Raw genomic sequence first — 16,858 nt, forward strand, 5'->3', positions numbered from 1 at the left:
ACCTGATCTCACAGCCTTGTTCATCGAAGAGACAAAATAAAATCTAGAAACTAAAGAAGAAGTCAGCCCTTAAGGTCACGCCATTCCTTTCTGTTCACATGCTGGTCAACATTTAGAAAAGAAACATAAGTGTCAGCTGACTTAGACGATTACCAGGTTATACCATTAGTGCTTACACAAACAATGACACGCTCCTCTCTCTCTCTAGATTTCTGCTCCTGCTCTCCAGCAGCAGCCAGTGGAATGCCTCTGCACTGCAGGTATTATACCAGTTAAAAAAGAAACAGGAAGTGAGCCATGTTTTTACCCTTTGTCTGCTAACAATTTGGATGTGCATGTTGTTAAGTGTGTCTGACTGTGTGTGATGATCATGTTTGTACTGTGTATCTTAATAAGCCCTTTACTTAATGAGACGCTAGTTTGATGTTTGGAGGAGAAAAGTACGAGACAGTGGGCATGCTACAGGAGCTGATTTGGGATTGGATGTGGTGCGAAGTGGGGCTGAGGACAATCAACAAAAGAGGCCATCATAACCTTGCACAGAGCCTCCACATGCAGTTCATGAGAGTCGATTACACATTTCGATTTAACAGAAACAAAGTGACCAATCTAAACAAATCGTCTCAGTGTTGGTGATATGTTGAGTGTCTTTCTGTACCTACTGTATGGCCAGGGAGCAGGGTTATAGTGTAATATACCTATCAGTGGACAGGGGATTTTCCCTCACACTACCTGAGGTAGCATGCTACCTTTCCTAGTGAGACGTTGACATTTTATCTTCATCATAACTGCACGGGAATTACAGTTTACCAATTATAAAAAGTCCTTAAAGGTAACATCCAGTCATCATTTTTCGTGTGAATAAAAAGGCCTGAGGTTAAAATGACACCACTGATATAGGCATCAGTAATGGTTCCGGGGCAAAGGTTAAATTTAGTTTGTGTTTTCAAGTAGTGGTGATAGAAAAAAAATCTTTATAGGTGAGCTGCAGGGAATAGGAAAAGGCTTTTGAGGCAGAGGAGACATAGGAACTTTCAGTAACCATCATTCTTATATTGCGGACATTAATTTTTGACTGGATAGTACCTTTAAAATCAAAAATAACAAAGCTTCTTCATCTGGAACAACAGTGAATAACATTGATCCAGTGCTATAACCCTGATGTCACTTAACTCTGCAGAGCAACGTTGCTGAGAAGTGACCACAATCTGACTGGGTTTTGTTAAAACGCCTGAAATAACATCTTTGGTTAAGACAAGCTTAACACAGCTTCATGTTTTTTTATATGAGATAAAATTGTCCTACCTGTGCTTTTTTAAAGCTTCCAGTGCAGTAGTTGCTAACAACTGGCTACATGTTCATGGTATTATTCAGGCTTTAATGGCTAACAGTTAACCCAGGTATAATATTTTATTAACTAGTATGATTTAAAGGGAGTAGTTAAAAAAATAACAGCAGCAACATAAAGATCCCCTCCTTTAATTTTAATAGAGTGTCTAATAAAAGCTTTCTACACATTCTTTGGCATCTAACCAGGTGGTCCTGCCTTGTCTTTTGGCAGCCTAATCACCAGAATAAATATTGGCATTGTGTATTTATGCAAACAACAGACATTTGCACATTTCATACAGTGTGTAGTTGATATGTTGAAACTTTACATTTCAACAATGCTGTGATTAACATGTGGTTAAGTATAGGCACAAAAACAACTAGTTATGGTTGGGCAGTGGGCTGCAGTGGGCCGCTGCTTGGCTGCTGTCTTGCCTGAATGTCACATCCACCATCCCCTCCTCCTCCTGATGACCAAATCAGCTCATATGCATGTGATCATAACTAACTAACATCCACATGTAACATAACCTTTGTTGGAGACATTGTTTTGAATTGTGTGAAATGTAATATCCCACCACGCCACTAGGTGGCTTATGTCGCTGGCTGAGGCAGGCCATGGTATTAAAGTTCATCCCAGTAAGCACAGGTGTTGCTGATGTTAGGGCGCAAACAGTATGTATTTATTGGAAGTTTGCGTTGAAAGTTGTTGGAAGTTATGTTCAGAGGTGAGGAAATAAACCAATAATGATATACAGCATTCAAAAAGATTGGGAGTAGTTTTCTGAGAACAAGTCCAATCAATTCAGCCAATTAGCAACTGCTAAGTATAGAGCGAGTCACTATCACCATGGTTTGCATAAATGTACAATGCCAAAAATTTTCCTTTGGCGACTCGGCCACTTTTGTTCATCTTCATTCAAAGCACAGGAGAGTGCAACCTGATGAGTGCTGATCCTAATGCTTTAGTTTAGCATCTTTAAAGCATGATCATTCAACACATAACTAAAATTAACAGTCAAGTTATTTTGTACGATCATTCTGATTCAGTTTCCATTCATTTGGCTCAGCCCCACTGTAGTGTTAAGCCTGAAGCTTAAATATTCACTCAGGTTTAATACAGCTTGGGCCTCACTTTTATAGTTTTGGCAGTCACTTTTATTGATAATGACAAGGTTTTACCCAACAAACTAACTGCTGAGATCTGGCAACACGTCAGCATTGTTACAACGAAGTCTAATGGAGCAAGAAAAGTGGTCAGATGAAATATTTGATATATATTCAAATGCATGTTTATAATATATTGTATTTGGTATACAAATTTAAAGTGAGTGATGTTGAAATGTTTGTAAAAATCTGTCATTGCAAAGGAAAACTGTCTTCATTTTATCTGCCACATAAGTTTGGTTGGTTTTAGGTTTGTCTAAACTGATTGCTTATGTCTCTTCCCCTGTCAGACTTCATTTTATCAGTCGTCCCAGAAAGCATAAACATGGTGAGTACAGCGCCGTAAAAGGAATCACAGTCAAAACCAAGAAAATAGTTCCCTAGTTGTAATAAAATTTGGATAGATCCTGATGTGTTTCACAGTTTAGCCAGGTGTTAGCTTTTCACTGATGCTAATTACTAAAATGTTTTGATCCTTTAAAACAGTGTTACCAGGCGAATATTATCTCATAAAGCAAAGTGTAGGACCATAAACCTGTGTTAAACACAGTGCTTATTATGGACATCAGAACCACATCCAAAACCCAGTGAAGTTAAAATGGGATAGTGGCCAACAAACCAGCATGGCAGAGCTAAGTGACATCTGGGTGTGTGTGTGTGTGTGTGTTGGGGGGGGGGACGACTCCATAAAAACATCATCGCTGCACCAGCCTGTTAGCTAGACTTTTAGGGTACGTGTCAGCAACACACACTCCTCCTCTCTCACACACACACACACACACATTTAAAGACATGCATACAAGCACACACACGCCCACACATACTCACGCACACGGTAAATCTAGAAACACAAACCATCTCACACAAACTTGCAGCTAATTAATTTTTTTTTTTACACATTATCTGTCTTAGTTAGAGAACACATTTTCTTCCTGTATGAGAGACCCAGAAACAAACACAAAGGATGAACATTAGAAAGAGAATATGATTGTGTTATTCCATAGTCAGCCAGTGCAACAGAAACCAATAATTGGAACACAGTGTAAAAAAGCGTAGTGAGAGAAACTCAGCCATGGGGAAGCCGACCTTCCCACTCAACAAAGGCTGTGGCATTGTCCCCTTTCTATCTAAGGGACTGGTTGAGTCCCTCAGTGTGTCTGTTTGTTTACTTATTTATTTGTTTTGATTGATTTGTGTGTCTTTCGTCTCAAAGCGTCCCACATTTTCCATTTGCCAGAAAGCGTTGCAGAATGTCCACAGGCACACAGCTCCAGCCGTTCGCACAACTGTGGCTGTATTTTTCCACACCGGTTGCCATGGTGAGGGAATCCCCCACCCCAACAACCTCACCTCCTCCTGGCAGCTCTATCACTCCTCGTTGGCGGGGCTCTCCTCCAGAGGCGTGATGGCGGGGAGGCCCAGTCCTGTTGCATTGTGGGATGCAGTGAGGCTGGCAACAGTGTGTAGGAGGACGAGGACCAGCAGGCAGAGTTTGAGCCGGCTGTTACACAGTCTGCAGGCTGCCGAGGAGCTGAGGGAGGTACGGTGCTGGCATGGCGGGTGAGTTCTTTTCAGGGTCCCCCGGGAACGGTTGTCCACTTTCAAGTCCCACCGCACGTCGCAGCACTCTGCTTTCGGGTCAACACCTGATGGATGGTCCTCCAGCAGCCCTGGGGTTTGTTTTTGGGGGAAGGGGGTGGTGGTGGGAGTGGAGATTTAAAATGTTAGCACACATGTTGTCTTAACATTTACTTTATAAATCCTGTCCTTGCCTCCTGTTACAAAAAGAATATTGCAGCTAATCCAGCTTCGCCCACTAAAAAAAAAAAGATAAAAGACAAAATAACATTAATACATTCCTATGACTTTGATCATGAAATTATGGTTTGAAAGCACTGTGGCCAAGAGAGCTCAGTGATCTGCAATGTAAGAAAATGCAAGCAAATGAAAAGAAAACTCACAAGTAAATACTGTTACCCAATTTACCAAGGAAAAAGTCTTTTACATGCTTATCAGTTTTTAGTGTCCCCCAAAAAACATATTTATTTGCAACTGGAGTTGAAATGAAGGTTATGATATTGTAACCTTAGTTCTATTAGCACAAGCAGAGCTCTTTACCTAAGCACTCTGTTGCTCCTACTCTGCTAGCTACAGACAGAGTAGGATGCTAAGACTGTCAGGCTCCTCTACATTCTGTGGGCTCTGCACATATTCAGGTAGGCACGTGCTGATTTGCCAGCTACCTTTATTCAAATTTCAGTGGTGATTGTAATTGGAAGAGTAAAACCCATAGAGTCCAGAAGAGGGTGGAGGGTGTTATTCTACATTTTCTATATTGTCAGAAAAGCCTGTGGAACGACCAAATCCAATTAAATGATCCAGATAACAAGTACTGTCAGTGTAGTTTATTCTAATGAGACGCAGAGCCCCATAACTGTCCCAAAAATATTAAAAACACACCAATGAGCTGCACTTTTACACTGGCAGGTAAGTTTCTTCATTACAATGAACATGACAGGCTGTAGCCTATTTTGACTCAACCCCATATACATCACCCTAAATACTCACTAGTGCAGTGGATCTGTATTAATCTTAAAATTACCAGACCATTGTACCTTTTTCTCCTGTCTGAGGAAGATTTGACGAAACCTACAGTGCTCAGCTGTTTTAGATCTTCAAGACAAATTTGATCTATCTCAGTTCCATTTATTCTGGCCATGTCAAACAAACATGCTCACATTTCAGCCTAGCATGGAGGAAAATGGAAGTCATGTCATTTTTATTGCAGGAACTGAGAGGTGATTTGCTTGAAGCTTTCATGGTAATTATCATCATAGGGTCCCATATACATACACACATAGACAATATGATAATGACTGTAAGCAAATATATATGTGTGTGTGACCCATTTTTAAATATTTCTTCCAATGAGATGAAGGGGCTTGGAGTTGAGAGCTACAGACAGGCTGGAGGCATCAGCTACTATTAAAAACAGACTAACATAGTTGGTCTTTTGTTGATGATTGTAAAAATGTGACAGAATATTGCCAGCCTTATCCTTCAGTTTCAAAGAGTGAGAAAAGCAGCCTTGTTTTGTATTCTTAATGAATACATACATTTGTTGATTAATAGAAAAACTTAACTAGTTATGACAAACACTTTGAATTTCTTCTTTTATACTGTACATGAATGTAACCTGATGCTCAATATGACCACTAGAGGGCGGCATCAACACATGATGTGAGTGTGTGTCTTTGTATTAATCAAGTTCTGGGGACAAAAGTCTGGTCACACAGTAAAACTGTGCTCCTGCTTATTTACCTTCCATGTACATTGACAAAAAAAAGGTCATCATGTGTGAATAAGCACCACATTCACTAACACTGACCAACAGAGTGCAGTACAGGCAGAACATACAGGTAGTGCTCCACTGTACAGCTGTCTCCTGGTGCTGTGAATGAATTGCTAAAAATTTGTTGTAATGGTGTATCACCTTGTTAGTCAGGTGATTAAACAGAACATCCTGTAACTGTAAAGTCACAAGTGTTCACTGTGAGACCATCAAAGGGTTGTGTTCTACTGAAGTATCATTGAGCAGGACCCTACGTTCAAATGTGTTAACAATGTGTTTGCTCATTGTACAATCCCAGTACACTGTTTGGCCCTTTCAAGTCTAAGGGAGGAGTGTCCTGATTCTTGTTGGGATAGAGGTGTAGGGCAAAGTGTTAGGGCTACATGGCCCTCAATACTAAGGTTTTTCAGAGGCACATTTCAAACCGAGTGTTATGAGAAATCATCAGAAAGATGGCTGTACAAAGAACAAAAGAAACTCCTAATTGTATTTTCTATGTTAAAAAACATTTAAAATTACGATACTCCTCCGAGAATCGCCATATTAACATGGCAGAAAGGTTTACATGTCCCTGTGATCGTGGGAGCTGTGTTGTCTGGGGCTAATAGCCCCTGGTAGGGTCTCCCAAGGCAAAGTGGTGTCAGGGGAGGCGCCAGACTAAGAGTGACTCAGGAAGACCTAGATTATTTGGCATATTGGGACTGCGAGTACCTCGCCCAGTATGGGGACACCAGCCCCAGTAGGCAGGGGACTCGCCAGTGAGCATCTGATGGCTGGGCCTAAGCCATCAGACCCTGTCACACTCAGCCCAAATAAATGACATGGAGCCACTGCCCTTTGGGCCCACCACCTGCAGGAACGGGTATCGGGGTCAGGTGCTTTGTGTGCAGAGCGGTAGGGGCAGTGCACTAGGTGTGTTCTTCTGGGGGGACTTCAACATTCACGTGGGCAACCATGGAGAAACCTGGCAGGGAGTGGAGGAACAGCAGGACTTCTGTGCGAGTCATGGCTTGGCCATAACAAATACCATATTCAAGTACAGGGAGATTCATAAGTGTACCTGGTACCAGAACACTCCAAAGATTGATGATTGACTTTGTGGTTGTATCATCAGATCTGTGGCTGTATGTCTTGGACACTTGGGTGAAGAGCGGAGCAGAGCTGTCAACTGATCCCCACTTGGTGGTGAGTTGGATCAGATGCTAGGGAGGCTGGCAAACCCAAGTGTGTATTGAGGGTGAACTGTGGAGAAGGACTTTTGGTTGGCATGAAGCAAGTTCTTGCAAACCATTAGACACCTCAGGAAGCGAAAGCAGGGCTCATCTCAGGCTGTGCTCAGCAGGGGAGGAAAACTGCCTGCCTGGACTGGGGATATTGTTGAGTCTAAAGACTTGAGAAAACTCTCGTCCACATCCCTGGCAGAGGTCACTGAGGTAGTCAAAAAGCTTCCCAGTGCCAAGGCGCCGGGTGTGGATGAGATTTGCCCTGAGATGCTGAAGGCTCTTGACATTGTTGGGCTGTCTTTGCTGACACGCCTCTTTAGAGTCGCGTAGAGGTCAGGTACAGTGCCTGTAGAGTGGCAGATCAGGATGGTGGTTCCCACTTTAAAAAATAGGGGACCAGAAGGTGAGCTCCAATTATCGGGGTGTCACACTGCTCAGGGTCCTGGGGAAAGTTTACTCCAGGGTGCTGGAAAGGAGGCTCTGACCTTGGATTCAAGAGGAGCAATGCCAATTCTGCCCTGACCATGAACCAGTGGACCAGCTCTTTACTCTTGCAGGGTTGCTGGAGGGGTTGTGGGAGTTTGCTCATCCAGTCTACACGTGCTTCGTGGACTTGGAGACAGAAGCTGCAGGATTATGGGGTACCTGGATCATTGATATAAGCCATCCTGTCCCTGTATGACCAAAGTGAGTTGCCTATTTCTCACTTTAAATATTGTCAGAAACATGCTTAGCTCACTGCTGATGTCTATGCTCTTTAAGTTATGAGCAATGGACTAGCATCCATGCTTTCCGATATCTATCAGATAAATTACAGGCAAATGTCACTGTGATAATACCATTATTGCAATCATCACGTCTATTTATGTAAATACCATTCATGACGATGCTGATGATGTTTCAGGGTCTTAAAGTGTTATCCCATTTTATAGTTGAAGATTTCCACCCCTTGAAACTGTTCAAAGGGGCACTCAAAACTAGGGGTAGGGGTAAAAAGAAATGGGATGGGGCCTAAGTTTCACAGGTGAAGAGCATGATCTATAGTACATAGGGTGGGCAGAAGCAGTAGAGATTTGAGATGCTTGTTGCTGTGGCTTCGAATCCTGGGATTTAAGGAAGTAATGCTCCTTTATCCCTCACATAGTCAACAAAGCACTTCGCTCCAAGTGCTCAGTTGAGTTGCTGAGCACTGAAGTGAGACTGGGCAGCTGCATGTGATACTAATCTTTAAAATAAGGTTAAAAGGAAACACGCACAGGAGCTTTATACAAACAGATGAATGCAAACACTGTAAGATATTTTTTGTACCTGTGCATATAAAACTGGGGCTGCCTCCATGAATGAGATCATCATTGTCGGGCAGGACGAAGGGGCACCGCTGCTGCACCTCCAGGCAGTACTGACCACAGGGGATTCGCTTACTGCAGTGCATCTGGGTGGTCTGGAAGTACTGAGAACACAGCCAGGGCTTATAAACCATCTAGGTGGGAGACAGAGAGGTGAGGGCAGGGGAGAGAGAAAGACAGGCGGAGGGGGTGCAGAGAGAGAGGATATTGATGAGTTAGGGAGGGTTGCTTCGGATGATACGCAGTCACACACATGCACACTCTCACATGTATGTGCATCATCCATGACCTCTACAGCTACTGATTCACAAAGAACTGAGCAGATATCCTGGTGATCCTGATAGCCACTGTTTAATGAATGTGGCTGTTGCTGGGCAGCTGGTCAATATACAGTATTACACAACTTCCTCTTTAGAACAACTGTATCAATGTGTGCTGTGCTGCAGCTGCATTTCACAGTCTTCAGAGGCATAATTCAGATTTGTATTATCCAGTGATGCTCAAAATACACAGAGAATCCACTTCTATTATGTACACCCTAAGTAAACTGTGAGTCAGTAAAAGCTAGTAGCTTGTAATTGTTCCTTCAGAAATCAAAACACCAAATTGGATGATCCATCACTACAACATTTACAGCTCTTTTCATACAATCTCTTTATATCAAATATGATAAATTCTAAGCTGATGCTGTTAGGTTGGTTTACACCAGCAATGCTTGTAAACACAGCAGGAGAATTGTCTTATTTTTTGAATCATCATCAGTTCACTAACATTTCATAGCAAAAACACAGGTGTGTTAAAAGGACAGTCCACCCCCAAATCAAAAGTGCATATTTTTTTCTTATCTGTAGTGCTATTTAGCAATTTGGATTATTTTGGTGTGAGTTGCCGGGTGTCTGCCTTCTCTCAAATATAATGGAACTAGATGGCACTCAGCTTGTGGTCCTCAAAGTGCCAAAAATACATTTGTAAAACTCAACAGCCATGTCTCTTTCCAGAAACAGAAATACATAGATAATCCACAGACATTATTGCGAGCAGTTTCATCCAGGAACTATTTTCTTTCCACCGAACTACTAATGCCAAACGCGTTACCATGCAGAAGGAAGAGTGCATCTACTCATGGATGAGAGGCTCGTGGTTGTGAATAAACATTAATTAATGATGCCCTTCTTAGCTGAGCTGTAACGTGAGCTAACAGTAGATGCACACTTCCTTTTGTGTGGCAACACCGTTGGCAAGTGTACTTCAGTGGAGAGAAAATAGTTCCTTTAAGAAACTGCTCCCAACAAGGTTTGTAGATTAACCTGAGTAACTGGGTCAAGATTTCTGGAAAGAGACATCAATGTAGAGTTTTTCAATTTTTGTAATGTAATTTTTTGGCCCTCTGAGCACCACAAGCTGAGTGCAACTAAATTCCATTACACTAAAGAGAAGAAAGTCTCTACATCCGATATCTTCAACACTCAGCAACTCACACCAAAACAATTGGTAAGAGGAAAAATATGTATTTTTGAAAACAAACTGAACTGTAAATTAAACTGTAAATGTGAGATTATCTTAAATGTGCAGTATATGTTAAAAAAAGGTTCATATTACATAATGTTGATGTTTGTGTACAGTAATTTCCTAATTCTTTTCTCACTTATTTTCTCAGCTCTACCAGTGCACAAGTGGGGACAAATGATTTACTTAGCACCTTATTTTTTTCCTTCCTCATGCAATAAACTTGTCACCTCATTGTGAGGTATTATCACCTGCAGCAATTTACTGGTATTTCCTGTGAAACACTCCAGGGATCGCAAGGCAAGCTAGCACCTGCTTGGAGCTAATCATCGCGCCTAAAAACAGTGCACCAAACCATGTCACTCCCCCATAGATACTTACTGTACATGTTACTGTTGTGGTGGTGTCCACGTGTGTGTGTGTGTGTGTGTGTGTGTGTGTGTGTGTGTGTGTGTGTGTGTGTGTGTGTGAGTGTGAGTGCCAGAAAGAGGAGAGCAAGATCAAATGTGTATGTTGAAATACAGTATTTATGTAATAGTAATGTATAGATTCTTTTGGATGACACATAAATACCAATAAATAAATAATCCCTGAACATAGCAAAGGAAAAATACACACAAGCACACAAAACAGAATGATCATTGATAAAAACTATTTGTCGAAGTGTAGATGTAAATGGTTGCAATCCAGCCAAGATGTAGCCTAAGTAATGTAAAGCAGAGGAGAGGAGAGGAAAAGAAAAGAAAATGATGGTTAAATAATATTCTTGAAGAGCAGACATTGCAGGCTATGTCTGGGATAATAGAGCTAATGATAATTAGCATTAACATCATAGCATAACATAATTAATGGGCTTATTATTTAAACATTTTTGCATAATGGAGGCGCTAACATTTCCTTTTGCATTACTATTTAAGGCATAGTTACAGCCTCATCACTCATTCTGTTGTCTTTTCCAGGGTTGCAGCAGTATACTGTGAACCCATATGAAAATTGACGGTTACCATACTGTGTACATTTGCTTGTCTTGCTATGGTCTTGCTTGGTAGTAAATGACAGCCTGTCAGACTTTTCACACATACTTTCATTTTAAAAAAAAGTTTCAGGTTTCAATTAAAGTGTTTGTTCAACCAACAAAAATCCTTATGTTTTTGTTGCTTTAAGCGTCATTGTAACTGATTATAATACCTTATATGCCATATATTGTCATGATCATGGGTTTGTTTATAGTCTGTCATCCTATGGACTTTGTTTTCTAGTTTTCTGTTTGTGTCCCTTGTTTCATGTTATTCATTCACGTTTAATCTGCTTCCTGTTTTATTTTGTAGATTCTTTCCTCATGTGTTGTGTCTGGTTTTACTTCCTGTCTTTGTGTGTTTTCTGCTGTCACACCTGTCACGTTAGTCCTTCCCTGTTCCCAGAGTCTTCCCTTCACACCTGTTGTGTATTAGTATTGTTTGCTTCACCCTCGTGTTCCCCTCCACACCCTTGTTGATAGCCAATCTCCATTTCCCTGTGTGTCAATTTCCCTGAGCTGTGTCTCGCTCTTGTGATTAGTTTTCTGTGTATATATACCTGTGTGTTTCCCTTTATTCTTTGTCAGCTCGTCTATGTTCATCTCTATGTATTCCTGAGCTCGTCGCTGTGTTCTTGATGTTGTCCATGCTCCGTATCCCATGTGATTTTCAATTTATTTTTTGTTCTGCTTTCATTTGGACTTTGTTACCTGTTGTATCTGGATGTTTTTTTATTGGCTGTATTAAAGCTCGCTTTTTATCACCTCAACCAGCCTGTTAGTCTGCATCTGGGTCTTCCTTGAACTGTTAAGTAGCAATATATGTTGTAATACATATAATAATAGTAATAACAGTGTAAGACTGCTCTGTAATACAGCATTAGTGTATGCTTGTGTGTCATTTTACAAATTAGTCCTCATATAAATGGGGAAAAGAGAAGGCAATATGTGATTCAAATGAGGGGAAAAAATGCAATGCATCAGAAAACTATTCTTAGAAAATGTCTGCCTTTGATTCATGTTAGTAAATTATTCAGAACTTGAGTGGGGGCATATTACTGTAAGTCAAAATGTTGCTGGAATAATAAAGAGAAGTTTAACAATTGCCTTTATTGTGACAAGTACCTATTGTCTGGTACTCAAATATCCTTTGTGCTTGTAATGGCCACACTGAGATGTCATTTTGTAGCATCTGAAATTTATCATAGTATTATATCATTATGCAAATATCACTTCAACATAACATGACTGCTCGGTTGAGTCATCTGTCATGCCTGTTGTAGACTGAGAGGCATATACTATATGCATGACTGAACATGTGCACCAATGGACATCCTGTACACATGCACAGATGCTGTACAGTAAATTGCTGTGCGCTAATAATTGGATTTGCAGTAGAAGATAAGGTTGCTTCCTGAGGACACCACACACACACACACACACACACACACAGAGGCACGTACACTGCCCTTCTGTCACTGTGTGAATGTCACAAATGAAAATGGCCTAATGTCACATCGTGTACATACAGCATCAGATGATTATTTCTAAATTATTAACATGCTGTGCATCTGCGTATGTGAGAATAGAAGCGTCCATGTATGTGTGAGTCTTTTGCATTTCGCTTGTGCAACACATTTTCCACCTCATGTCCTCCTGTTCCCTGTGTATGGACGACTTCTCCTAATGTAGCTGTCAGCACGAGGAGATAAAGACAAACTGAGTGAAATTCAGCAACGCATCACGTTAGACTAACAATGTCACAGGCAGTGAGTGTCAAGTGGTGTCTGTTTTGGTATTTATCAGACATTTCCCATACTCAGCAGAACGTCAGACAACAATGTTAAAGTCTGTCTGGTTGCACCGAGGCTCGGACATAAATCAAAAAATGAAAAGCTGAATAATCAATAACATCACAACTAAAGAGATTATCATTAAACAACGCCTCAAGCAGCCCCTTAGCTCTCACTTGAGTATGGCAACCATTTCCTAGCAGAATTGAGGTCAGTGTTCAGTAGTGGAACTTTCTATAGGCAACATAGGCCCCCATTTTTTTTTTAAGTTACACTTTACATCTATACCTGTCCAGACCCATATGTAGCCATGACAGTTGACAATACTTCAAATACGGATGTTGCTGCAAAGAAGCTAGATATTCTAAAACATGGTTGCTTCACACACATCTTCCGCCCGGCAGCACACCGAAGTCGTCGAAATCCGGCGCTTGGGCAGTGACTTACAGTGTCAGACACCAACGAAAAAGCCGTCCTCTGACTTCAGCATGATACACTGCGTCAGGGGGAAACGCGGCGAGACAAGGACGAAAGTTAATGTCCGAGTGGGCCAGGTGGGAAGGTTATGGATGGGTCTACCAAATGCTGACTTTCACCCAAGAGAGCGGTGTTTGTGTCCCGTATGATTCTCAAGATTCTCTCTAAACCTAACCATGTGCTTTTGTTGCCTAAACCCAACCATGTGTGTTTGCTGTTGAAGGAAAAACACTCAATTCGCGGAGTTGTACCGACATAGTGCGTTTATTTTGAAAGCGTTAAAACGATAAAAACTTCCTGTGAAAACGCATGTGTATCTTAAGAGAAGACAATGTATGTAGCAGGCAGAACTTGTCATGGTGTCCAGAACGTCACCAACCAGCGCACCCAGGGTACCTTGCACATTGTATGTGGACGTGGAATGTCCATGACTAAGCACGTCAATATGTGACGAGGTCGTTGTGAGAATGTGTTAGAACAGAAGGTCAGCACAGTTTCAAAATGGACACCCAAGATTAGTGTCACCAATTCTGTATCTGACCAGATATCTCTCCTACTGTTCCTGCATTATTAAGTTTCATAATGGCCAGCAATGCATTTTTCATAACACTACAATGTAACGGTGAAAGTGACCTTTGACCTTGTGGATATAAAATGTCACCTCACCATTTTATTCTATTATCTATTTGTGTGAAATTTTGACATAATTAGCAAATGAATTTTTAAGTTTAAGCCAAAAACATGTTTTTTAAGGCCACAGTGACCTTGACCTTTTGATAAAATCTTATCAGTTCATCCTTGAGTCCAAGTGGACGTTTGTGCCAAAGTTGAGGAAATTCCCTCAAGGCCCAATTTAAATATCATGTTCACAAGAATGAGATAAATGCAAGGTCACAGTGATCTTGACCTTTCACCACCAAATTCTAATCAGTTCAGCGTCGAGTCCAAGTGGATATTTGTGCCAAATTTGAAGGATGGATCGACAGATGGACGGATGGACGGACCAATGTATGGACTGCCAGACTACCCAGAAACATAATGCCTCTACCCACGTCTATCACCGGCGCTGAGGCCGGAAAACAAGAACACAAATTTTTCAAATTTGCACATAAAGTGTTCGCTTATTGTTTTTTGTTTTAATTCAATTTGTTTGCAATGTTGTTTCTATTGTTTTTTTTGTGTTGATTTATATAAAAAGATAAAAAGATAACAGCAGTAATTGGGGCGCAGGAGGAGCTTGCCTAGGATGCCGAAAGTGCTAGGCCCAGCACTGTCAGTGTAACTAATGCTTATTCACAAGGACAAAGAAGTAGGTTGGATCTAGGTGACTCTCAGACCACATGACCAGAACAAAAAAGGGCAAGCATGCCCCGTGAGCCTGCCAGTCACCAGAACATCTGTTTGAAGTGCAACAGATGTGGTGTAGAAACCACAGCTCTTTTTGGCCCTTCGTCACACAGTCATATCCTTTTGCACTCAGTCCCAGTTAGTGAGGCCCACTGCTGCTGCTGCACACGAGATCTCCACTCCCTCAACCATCAGTCTTCTGTAGACGCATGACTAGTAATTTATCATCCTGCTGTCAAATCTCAGAGAGGAAGAAAGAGATGGCAAGTGGGAGAGACAGGGAGAGGAGTGTCATGATAGAGATAGTGGTGGGATGAATTCTTTCTTTCCTTTATGTAACTTTTTTCCAATCTGGTGTCTTCTCTCGACCCCCTTGGGGAGAGAGTAAAATACTGCCTTCTCCTCAATCACCGGCTCAGTGAGTTAGAGGTCAGCCAGCTGGCTCTCAAATTTTCATTCCCCCTTTTCTGTCACCTTTCACTTCCTTTTACATCTCCCATCCACTTTTGCTGTGCTGAACTCCTGTCACTGTGTCATCTTTCCCATCGAAGGTGCGACTAACACGGTCTCACAACACAGGCGTCATGGTTCGATTTACTAGTGATGCTTTTACCGTAAATTCTCAAGTAGAGGCACACACGAAAAAAATGGAAAATGTATTTTCAAATAATGGAGGAGAACTTAATGGATCACAACACTTATTCACTACTTCAGTATTTATTTATCAAAAGTAGCCGACAATAATTAATGTCAGTGTGAAGTAAATACTATATCAATACAAGAACAAAGTGTGTCACAATGACTGCTGTGTTGTTTTGAAATTCTCTTTTTAACAGAACTATTGTTCTCACACACTAATCATTTATGATTGCCTCTACTTAGCTGTTTTTCTGTGCTTTTCATGCATGTTTGTGTGGTGGAAAATGTATGCTGCTTTGGATAAAAACAACTGCCAGATTACTGTATATAAATGCAATGCATGTAGTGTATGAGAATGCCCTCGTGAAGATACAGAACAAATGTATGTCATCATCTTGCTGTGCCAACACAACTGAGGTGGCAATGTGCAGTGTCTCTGCTGCCTGCTGACAATGGGCGCAGCAAAGGTGGTAGATTTTCTAAATCAATGGTTCCCAACTGGTGGATGGTGGGTCCATCCTGAATGGACTGCAAGTGACTCCAGAATGTTTTGAGTTTGTAAAGAACACATTTTATTTTGCACTGAATTTACAGCACAGAGCTTTTATTTTGAAGTGATGTTTCCTGCTGTAGAGTGAGTGACTAAGGGACAGCGACCACACAGAGACAGCAAACTAGCTCAATGCCAAACGCAAGTATGCGTTTGGCATTGACTATATTAAAATGTGTGGACCTTTAACTAATGACTGAGGAGAAATCTGGACACCGTGGCTGGACCAATTGGGAACCACTGTTCTAAATCATCTCAGCTAATTGATAACAAAGTTTGGAGAACGTCACCACAGTAATGACAACTTGTTTACATCTATTTGCGCAATGCAGCGATATCTAGAGGCTGCATGAATTTCAAACAAAGGTAATGGTCAGAAGACTGCAGAGATGAACAGATGCAGATGTGCTGAAGGTGAAAACACATCTGCTAAAGTTCATAATGACAACATTTTTATGAGCATACGGGGAACATGGATTGTATAAAGAGATACAGCTTGAGTCAAATTGGTCTGGTCTGAAAATTTGCTTTTGTAATTTAAAAATTGACTGAAAAGATTTAACTGATACTACAATCCAGTCTTTGGCTCTACAATGCATATCATTTTTGTATTGCAAAATATAATGCCACAATATTTTGTGATGGCCGGCTCCTCCCCCTGCTCTCCACTGGTTTGCTTGACTTGGTGATCTGCAGAGTTGACACTCAGCTGTCTCCTGGATTGGATTATTTCATAACGATTAGGCTAATAAGGTTGTAATTGATGGAAGGCCTTACTCTGCCCTGTGGTATTGGTTTTAAGTGGCCCCGGATGGCCCTGCCTTGTCAGTGCCTCGTCTTTAATGTTTTATCTGGACTTGTGGTTGTGGCTAAACTGCTGACAGAGGCTGAGGGAGATGGTAGCAACGCACCACTTTACTGCAACTCATTTCTCTTCAGCATGCAGTGCAGTGCAGTGGAGCTACAGAGAGGCACAGACACACATAAACACATGCAGAGTCTCATGAGCCGCCTTGTCAATTACAACTAACAGCCATTCACTGCTTCGATGCATTTGGGCTGTCCTCTTTTCTTGTATCCTCTTTTCTGCTCTGCTTATTTAAATGATCCTCAG

At 41.4% G+C, this 16,858-nt stretch overlaps 1 protein-coding gene across 1 annotated transcript in view; it reads right to left on the reverse strand.

Moving 5' to 3' along the window:
- Nucleotides 1-3,172: 3,172 nt before the first annotated feature.
- The window catches only part of LOC125900062 (NALCN channel auxiliary factor 1), a 107,892-nt gene continuing 94,206 nt past the window's right edge, over nt 3,173-16,858 (reverse strand). The window contains exons 2-3 of the mRNA XM_049594826.1: nt 8,380-8,551; nt 3,173-4,166 (exon numbers count right to left, since the gene is read on the reverse strand). Coding sequence (XP_049450783.1) covers nt 3,865-4,166; nt 8,380-8,551 — 474 coding nt within the window. The 3' untranslated portion in view covers nt 3,173-3,864. The remainder of the gene's footprint in view (nt 4,167-8,379; nt 8,552-16,858) is intronic.

This window comes from Epinephelus fuscoguttatus, linkage group LG13 (genome assembly GCF_011397635.1).
Source record: "Epinephelus fuscoguttatus linkage group LG13, E.fuscoguttatus.final_Chr_v1".
Lineage (NCBI taxonomy): Eukaryota > Metazoa > Chordata > Actinopteri > Perciformes > Serranidae > Epinephelus > Epinephelus fuscoguttatus.